The sequence below is a fragment of the Pinus tabuliformis genome, chromosome 6 (genome assembly GCF_031772625.1).
Source record: "Pinus tabuliformis cultivar Carrire ecotype Pingquan chromosome 6, CPIR1, whole genome shotgun sequence".
Lineage (NCBI taxonomy): Eukaryota > Viridiplantae > Streptophyta > Pinopsida > Pinales > Pinaceae > Pinus > Pinus tabuliformis.
The window spans coordinates 1,811,618,077-1,811,627,471 of NC_142292.1; the positions used below are offsets into that span (position 1 = coordinate 1,811,618,077).

The 9,395-nt window shown below is 33.3% G+C and overlaps 1 protein-coding gene across 1 annotated transcript; it reads right to left on the reverse strand.

The window, feature by feature from the left end:
• Window positions 1-7,217: 7,217 nt before the first annotated feature.
• On the reverse strand, window positions 7,218-8,902 carry LOC149266260 (uncharacterized). Its single transcript, XM_089430205.1, has 3 exons — window positions 8,435-8,902; window positions 7,819-8,306; window positions 7,218-7,735 (listed from the first exon to the last, which is right to left on the reverse strand). The coding sequence occupies exons 2-3, from the start codon at window positions 8,297-8,299 to the stop codon at window positions 7,686-7,688; spliced, it is 531 nt and encodes a 176-aa protein (XP_089286331.1). The 5' UTR covers window positions 8,300-8,306; window positions 8,435-8,902; the 3' UTR covers window positions 7,218-7,685.
• Between the last annotated feature and the right edge of the window lie 493 nt (window positions 8,903-9,395).

Genomic DNA, 9,395 nt, shown 5'->3' on the forward strand with positions numbered 1-9,395 from the left:
TTTGAGGAGTTCGAATCCAAGGTACCTTTGGATGTTATGTTGAATATGTAGCTCACGATTTGGCACATGAAAACTTTTGTCTCCACCACCATGGATATTCTCGTTGAAAAATAATCAAAGATTCAAATAATTGGAGGATCATATTACTAGTCTTTATGAACAAATCAAAGAAATGCAATTGGCTTCTAGTGGAGTTATTCATTCCTCCGTTTCAACCACTAACTTTATAAGAGTGGAAGGAATCCTTCTTCCATATTTACATGCCCCTACTTTAGCATAGAAACAAGTGCCCTCTTAGAATAGAGATGAACCCCCTAACTTTGTTACTATGAAAGTTCATGTAATTCTGCTTCTTGGGATGTTTTTTCGAGTTTATACAAACAATATCTATATTATTGTAGTTTTGTATATAAATTTATGCCCATGTATATGGAAACTAGAACATTGGGCTTCTACAAGAGATGGGTTAAACCTTTTTTATTTTTTAATATATTGTTGCACCCCAAATACAAAATTTTCAATAAAATATTGATAGTTATGGTTAAAGTGAGAGAGAGAGAAATTGCTACCTAATTATATATATGAGGAGGCATGTATTCCTTCTTTAGGTGTGGCATAAGTCTGAGGAATTACACAAGAAGCAACGACTAGAGTCACTATGACTGTTCATCTTATTCCAAATCCAAACCCTCCAAACTTTACAATGATCTAAACTTTAGAAAGCACCAAACCAATCCTAAATCAAGTGATGATTCCGAACCCCAAGCTTGATAACAAATCCCCGAAAGCATCATCTTAGTGGAAATTGCCTCACCCCAATAACTAAGTGTTGGAGAGAAGAGGCCAAGTCCCTTGGAGACACATTCACCCTTGTGCCCAATGCATTTCAAAATGAAAAGAACCAAATGAAAGGCTCAAACTATTCCCCTCGACATCTTTTTAAAACATTTTATCCAATTATTGAGCCTACAACACCATCATGTGAGATATATATGAAGTTATCGAAGCACTCAAGGTTGTCAATTCCCATCTCTTTGAAATGAATGAGTACAATCACCTGTCTCAACATGTTTTCTCCGTTTTTATTAGGTGTTTACCCCTTTTCTATGGCTATTAACTTTGGTTCAATGGGATATGGGATAACAAAATAATTCGCCCATTTATCCTTATTGATCTAGCACCTAAAAGATTGATTTGATCTGTGTGTCTATCAAAGGCCCTTAACACTTGGAAAAATTCTATTGATTCAAATCTCCTCACTTCCCTTTGGATTATATAGATGATCCTTGTGAATTTACAATCCTTAGGGGTTGTATGCTTTCACATATGCTTGATAATGATCGATGAATTCCCTATTACCTGAAAAGGTACTCGATCTATTTTTAGCTTAGAATGCCTCTACTTGATACACTACCAATGCCTCTACTTGATTATTGAAAGCTTCACCTAATCCCCTAGTAAAAATTACTTTATGACTTCCTTGGGATCAAATATGATGCCCCCACACCTGTCGCCCATAAATAAGATATCAAATTAAACAAAAATGTTAATTGATAGTTTCCTCATGACTTTCCTTAGGACCAGTAATGATCTTTACACTTGCCTCCAATAAATAAAATATCAAATAAAAAAATTTAATTGATCTTAACAATTGTTATTCTTCATATACCAACTTTGTTCTATCCTACCTTTCATAAAAATAGTAAAGAATCTTTAGAATTTATTTTTTTTATTAAAAAATATTAGAGAGAAACTCTCCTAAATTTTCATAATTTTGATAAGTTAGCATGTTTGTGAATTGGTTTTATCTTGGGTGGTTGGGAGGAATGATTGCTATCCTCCCCACTCAAGTTCAATTCCCACAAGTGACATGTTTAGCTCATATTGAGTATATTGTTGTAATGGATTTGGTTGACATGTTAAAAACGTTGGTATTGTTACAAATATTTTGAAATTGAGTTCCAATGTTGGTATAAGTAGGACATTCCAAACCCCCATATCGAGTGCTTTAATGTGCGACTAGATGATTTGCATGTGATAGGGATGAGGCAACACCGTCAACGAACATGTGTTGCCATGAGCTCTCCCCATTACATGCAGTTTCAAATACCATGTTCATACATGATCGTCAGGTGCAGGATGTGGTTTAGGTTAGCATGAGGAGTTTGTGTAATGATGGCTCAAAATGCAGTAAGAATGATGATATAAGGTAGCACCAGCAATTTGATGCAAATGGAAATTTTTTGGCTAAATTGCCTCTGCTACCCAATGGATTATTTGAGTTGTTCCTTTGTTGTACTCTAGTCTGTAGTTTCCATTTTGGATTATTGAAACGATTCCCCTTGTTCTCTGTCTTCTCTTTGTTTCTAGCTCTTAGAGGTTGTTATGGATCCACACCCCTGCCATCATAGGAAGGCTCCAATGCATTAGACCAAGGTGGAGATGGTAGCTTGCGATGCAGTGAAGGCCTTTCATCACTCACTTCCACCTACAATCAAACATCACCTTTAGGGTCTAAGCGATGAGGTTAAGAGGGGAGGGTTTGTCACTCATATGAGGAGATCGACTTCATGGTCAAGCATCTCATTCTGAACTTAGGTACAAGTAGAACCCATGACACCAAGTTCCACCATTCCTTGGGGCTCTATTGGTACACTCAAACTTTTGTAGATTAGGCGCTCCTCACTTGGGATGTAGAGTAGTTGGAGCTAAAATAGTGTCTTGACAAACTAGAAAACCAAAGTTGTTTGTCAATTACTCTATGCACTTGGTTGGTGAAGAAACATGGTGGTGTCCTCACAACCCCTTCAATAATTATTAGGTGAATAGTAAGAAATTATTTCCTTAATTAAAAAACCATTTACTTGTCAAGTCCCACTAGCACAACCTGTTGAGGATGGGCCTCCTTAGCAAGGCTACCAATGATCAAACCTCATAGGGTGTGGTTGTGCCCTGTGCTAAGGGAGGAAACATGCTAAAAAGTCCAGTTAGGTTAGGGAAAATGTGGAGAATCACAGAGAACTTAATAAACAAAAAAAATAAAAAACATTTACTAATTCAAACACCGACTATGTAATTTTTTGAAACATCCAAATATATAATAACAAAAATTTTCAATTAAATTGAACAAAAAGCTAATAATAACATCACAAAGTAGAGATGATTGAGGTGAGAATCATATAAATTATATGAAATATCCAAATATATATAGACAAAACATATTAATCAAATTGAACAAAGACCTAAATCACAGTGACATCAGAAGGGAGAAATGATCGAAAGGTTATGGAATATTAAGTTGTTTCTTTTTTCAATATCTAATCCATTTGAAGGGATAAATAATTATTTTTAAATAATAGAGCATGTCTAGACATTTTCATTTTAAGGGGGGTCACCTTAGTTATATAGATGGGAAATTTTTGTCATTTTCAAAGAAAAGAGAGGTTCAACTCTACCCTATTAAAATAATCATTAAATATAAAATTGGGGTTTGTGGATTCTAGCACATTTCCAAATCTGCAACATAGCACTATATGTACTGATATGAAGGGCATCGTCCGAACAATGCCATGTAAACGCAAATTGGCATTAATTGAAATTTTCCTTTGTATCACAATTCATAGTGACAGTGTTCCCTATATCTTCCTGTATGGGTTTCACTTCTTTTCTTCCAACAATGTTCAAGCTCAAGTTATAAAGTTTAATGTAGTTGAATTGTTATATGGTATTTTTTTTAATGGATTTTTTGAAATTGTAAATTTTTATTATATAATTTGTAAAATTTGAAAATTTGATTGTTTTGAGAATAATTTTTTGGGGAAATTAAATTTATTCATATATTCAAAAATTTATCTTAAATAATAGAATAGGCAATCTTCACCAAAAAATATATTACTGATAAAAAATAAAATTATTTAATGAATAAACTGCACTGTAATTATCAAATCATTAAAAAATTCTAAATATCTTTAGTTAATTTTTAAAACATACTTAAATTTTTCCATAAAACCATTATTCAAGTAGAGATCTGAATTGTTCAAAACTAATTGTCATGTAAGCCTAAGGGAACTTCTATAAGCCAAAAGAAGTTTGGTCTCTTTCCTTGCTCTCTAACACTCTTTTCCCATAATACTCTTTTAATGTAGTTTCCTACCCGCTTATTAGCAAAGCCTAAACTTGAGAGTGTCCACTAGAATTGCCCCAATAACCTCTTAATAATAAGGCGTTTTTATCTGCAAAACCTCCATCAATTAAGTTATGGCAGTTATGATCACTGTCAATAATAGAAAAAATTTATACTTTGTATTCAATCATTTTACAAGAAAATGAATATAAATTGTTAAAGAAGATGTAGAAATTAAAAATAGAAAAGTTTAATATTTATTTCAAACTCTTTAATTACAAAAAAAATAAAATTAATATTTATTTGAATTACTATTTATATAACCTTTTTATAATAAAATTATATTGAGTGATTTTTATAAATTGAAAATTATTGTTTGGATAAGGCTTTTACCATTTATAAAATTATTGTTTAAAAATATTTTTTAGACATTAATGTGAATAAGATGTATATTTCAAATTAGAAAACATATTTATATATATTTATTATATATAAAATATTTCATTGTTCACTTCAAATAAAATATAAAATATTTTTATATCGTATTTTTTATTCCATTTATAAATGACTTTTACATTTTTATATTAAGGAGATGTATAATTCCTGATATGCTTAAGCCTCAACTTGAATTTCACATGTGATTTTGATTTTGTATTTCTGGATCCATCACATTTAAATATTTTAAGTTGACATTTCCAGCCAGCAAATGTGGCTCATGATGATGAGCCACAACAAAATGTGGCTCATGGATGATGAGCCACATTTGCTGGCTCTAAATGTTTACTAAAAATATTTAAATGTGATGGATCGGGAAATACAAAAACAAAATTGTTTTTCTAGCAGAAGCCTTAACTTTGAGATTCACATGGGATATTAAGCTCAGTTAATTTCATCAGCAGGGAACAAAATCAAATGGCAGATTCCTTGTCAAAAAAAGGTCTTCAAGATGCTTTGGGATCATGGAAAATGTTATTCCATTCAGGACTTTTTCCCTCCCAATTTCTAGATTTTCTTGCAAAGTACTCTGATTTTCTTTTGTGCTAGAAGATGCTAGTTGTTATGAACTATATGCTATGTGTTTTTGTTTTGAACAGGGTTACTTCGGACTGCAGTTTTTGTTTCTGAACAGGTTTACTCCGGACTGCTCTCAGTTTTCTCTTTATATATACAGGCGAAGTCCTTTTATACCGATCCGGCTTATGTATAGGGTCTCACTTTGATGATTTCTATTTTTGATCTAGTCTCTTTGGCCTGATCTAGTTTTAATCAGGATATGGCTTCTCTGATGTCACAGATTCTCTATCATTGGAACATATACCATCTCCTCGCTGAATGTATATTTGGACTCTTTTATATTTCTTATATAAGAAAAGTATGCTTTTTCTGCTCTGAAAAATAACAAAAGCAATATTTCAATCTCAACTAGAAATATAAGATTTTAATGCCCAAATTAAGTCAAATATTTTAATATCTATATATTTTAAAGCATTTAAATAATGTGGTGTACTAATGAGTACAAGGGAGATCCTTTTTACTTTCTCATAGTGACTATGCATGTATGTAATATAGAGAATCACCCATCTATAAGGGGGGGGAGAAGTAACAAGTTCCTTTATATGAAAACTTTTTTTTTAAGATAGATCATTAAAATTCTCAGAAAATCTGATTAATTTTTCTCTCCAAAGTAGACTACCACTCCTCTTTAGCAAGATTTACTGCAATCAATCAACCAAAAGCAATTTTTAAAATTGTTTCACATTCAAAAATAATTTGAGTGGAATCTCCCTTTTAAAACCTCATTAACTAACTAAATTTAAATCATTTTGGAATTTCAATTAGAATAAATCCACTTAATCTCCCCTTCACAATAAAAACAAAAACATTTCTCTTAAAAAAATCACTAACCAATATTTTCATCCAAATCACTTATAAATACACAAAGATCTACTTATAAATAAATTTTAAGAAAACCCATACATTAAGTAACATGACCATTGCAAACACGATTTTATTCCAATTAAAATTTACAAACCAAAAACAATTTCTAAACTTATTTCACATCTAAAATCATTTAGGAAAGACCTCCCTCTTGAAACTCTCCTTCAAGTAACCAAATTTGAATAATTTACAAATTTTTACTTAGATTAACTTAATCATCTTTACAATAAAAAAACAAAACCATTTTCCAATATATATGAAAAAAAATCAATAATCAATATTTTTATTGAAATCACTTTCAAAACACAAATATCTATAAAACTTGAATAACATGGTAAGTGCGAACCATTTTTCAATATGTTAACCAAAATCACTTTTGAAAAACACAAATCTCTATTTATAAATAAAATTCACAGACAAAAACAATTTTGAATGGAAAGATCAACGGTTATTATTACTATTATATCGGATAAAACTTTTTCATAAATCTCATAAATAGATTAGTCTCCTAAAACTTGAATCGAAACAGCAATAATTGAATTGTTCACTAAATCATTTGACCTAAAATGCTTTAACTACTTTACCTGGAAAACCTTTTTTTATGAAAAAAAAATTCCAATAACTCATATTTTCATCAAAAATCACTTTTTAAAAACACAGAAAACACATGCTTTTATTTATAAGTACTTATTTTTCCAAAAACTACTTTACCTGGAAAACCATTTTTTATGAAAAGAAAATTCCAATAACTCATATTTTCATCAAAAATCACTTTTTAAAAACACAGAAAACACAGGCTTTTATTTATAAGTACTTATTTTTCCAAATTCCAATAACCAATATTTTTATGAAAATCACTTAAAAATACAGAGTTCTATTTCTGAACATCTTTTTGTTCATCTTTTAATAAAACACATCTATATATAAAAAAAAACTCTCAAAACTCTCATATATATATAGATATAATTGCAAACGCAAATTTCCATTGACAATTAAATTCACAAAACAATAACCAGTATTTCTCATCAATATAAACAGGTTACAGAACATTGAAATCATTTTAGGAAACAGAGTCTCTATTCAAATTAGCATTTACAAAAGTGGTCATGGCTGCCTAAGATTTCAATTGCAAACACACATCTATGTTCATAAGTAGTATTCACAAAGATATTATATATATATATATATCATGCTAATTAGCTTCTGTACAAATTAAGCATAGTATGGCTTTACATACTATCAGAATTTTTCTATCCACTAAAAGATATAGTGGATTGAAATCACAAAGTAAAATCGTTTTCAATATTCTGTACAAAAACATATAAAAAAAACAAAAGCCAAGTCAACTGCAGGCTTCAGGATGGATTTCACAAGCACCCAACATCACATCAGCAGCAATTTCCCAGTCACCCTGTCATTTGGGGATTGCCCCTTCCCAGTCTCATACTAAAAAAAATACCACACCCACTCTTGAGGGAAATATCTAAAAACCCAAATTTAACTTAGTAGGAAAAAAATCTGAAGTTAGCTCAGGACAATGGAATATCCACAGTAACAAACCTAAAAAAGAATAACGCGGTGAAAATATTGCTTCGGCTTCGATCTTCGTCAAATGCCCCAATTTTCACTGCCTCTTCAGAGATGCCAACCACTTCTCTACGTATTTCTGGCTATCTGCACACCACATAAAAACCCTAATCACAAAAAATATCCCCAAAAAAATTTCACAGTTCCAGAGACTTGAACCGTAAACCTACCCTGCGACGAACTTTTGGGCTGAATCATGTCCAAGATGCGTGGATTTTCAGTCTTTTTGCCGCGGGAATTGACCACGTGACGTGAAGAGGGGTCGTAGCCGTAGCAGGGGACCAGAACCCCGAAACTGTTCTCGGACTCTGTGTCGCTGGAGAATCCGGAAGAAAGAGGCTCGAACCATCCAATGGACCAGTCAGAGTCGTCAGAATCAGAACAAGACGTCCAATCTCCTACATCTGCCGGCACCACAAACCCATCAATTTCCGTGTCCGCTGGCCGCTTGTCGAATTCGCTGAACCGTTTGCGGCCATGTCTCGCTGGTCTTGGCCCGGTGCCGTGCTGCTCAGGGGATTTCGCTTTCTCCGCAAAAGAAGCAGATGACGAAGAGGGTTTCGCTTCTGCCGGGAGAGAAGCAGAAGGCCTAGGTCGCAGGTTCGACTCCCGGCGACGCCGAAGCCAGCGAGCGATACCACCGAACGCCATTTCTCTCCTGAAACCCCAAAATTCGCAGAGATAGAAAATAAAATGAGTCCTCCAAACTTTGGCAGCTCAGATGGGTTTTTTTTTTTTTTTAAAGGTCTAAAGAAAAACTAAACATAATTAGGGTTAAAAGAAAACCTAAATCATGATTGAAGAGGAACGAGCTCTCAGATACTGGCCTGCCAGGCGGATACTCAAAGCTCGGTAGAAAAACAAGATTACCGTGATCGAATTTTGTTTCAGAGCCAATTATGCGATAGCTGAAACCTTCAAAAGGAGGACACAGATTTACGAGAGATTGAATGCCTTGCTCACCACGCAACCCTGCACGCGCAACTGCTGGACAGCGACTCGAACCCGGGAAGTCTTTACTCCGCAGCTGCCCTTCTGTCCCTCGCTGGAATCGCTTCGTGCTGTATACTTGTTTTATTATTTAAAAAATAATCCAGGCCGAGTGTTAGCGCGCGTATTTTAGGCCATCTGGACGGTTGCGATGCTGCGTGACTCCCGGTCGGACCACAAATTTCGTCAGACGGATCCGACTCAGGGTTGGTCTCTTCCGTGAAGGACGAGGACGATGCAGGCTAAATTTTCTGCGCAGAATCCGCGGAATGTACGAAAGCCAGAAGCGACGGCGCGGCCATGTGAGATGACGTGGCGGATGACAGGAAAAAATTCTTCTTCCGTCGGCGCTTGTCAGGAAATCTCTGTGACATGGACTCCTGCGGTATCGCATTTGAAACGTGGAAATATCTTATTGGTTAACGTTGTGGACCCAGAGATTTAACATTAGATGTGTGCGTGTTTATATTAAGACTCTAGATTAACTTGCACGGGAGCTTTTGGATCCATATGATGATACCTCACAGTTGGATCTAATTATTTACACATTTATTATTCTTTATTCAATATTCCAAGATTTTGATTTTTTATATTAGTTATTTATCATTTAAACATTCTATGTTTTCTAGTTCTTATTGGAATTGGTTTAAAAAATCTTTTTTTGAATTATTAAAATTGTGTTTTAAAATAAAATAAATTTAATACTTCAAACAAATATCTAAATATTTATATAATTAATATTAATAATATTTTTTTA

Bases quoted from the DNA above. Each gene is read 5' to 3' on its own strand.
- LOC149266260 (XM_089430205.1), bottom strand. From the start codon at position 8,299: ATGGCGTTCGGTGGTATCGCTCGCTGGCTTCGGCGTCGCCGGGAGTCG. The intron at 7,736-7,818 runs GTAGGTTTACGG...TGTGGTGTGCAG, and splicing joins GCCCAAAAGTTCGTCGCAGG to ATAGCCAGAAATACGTAGAG.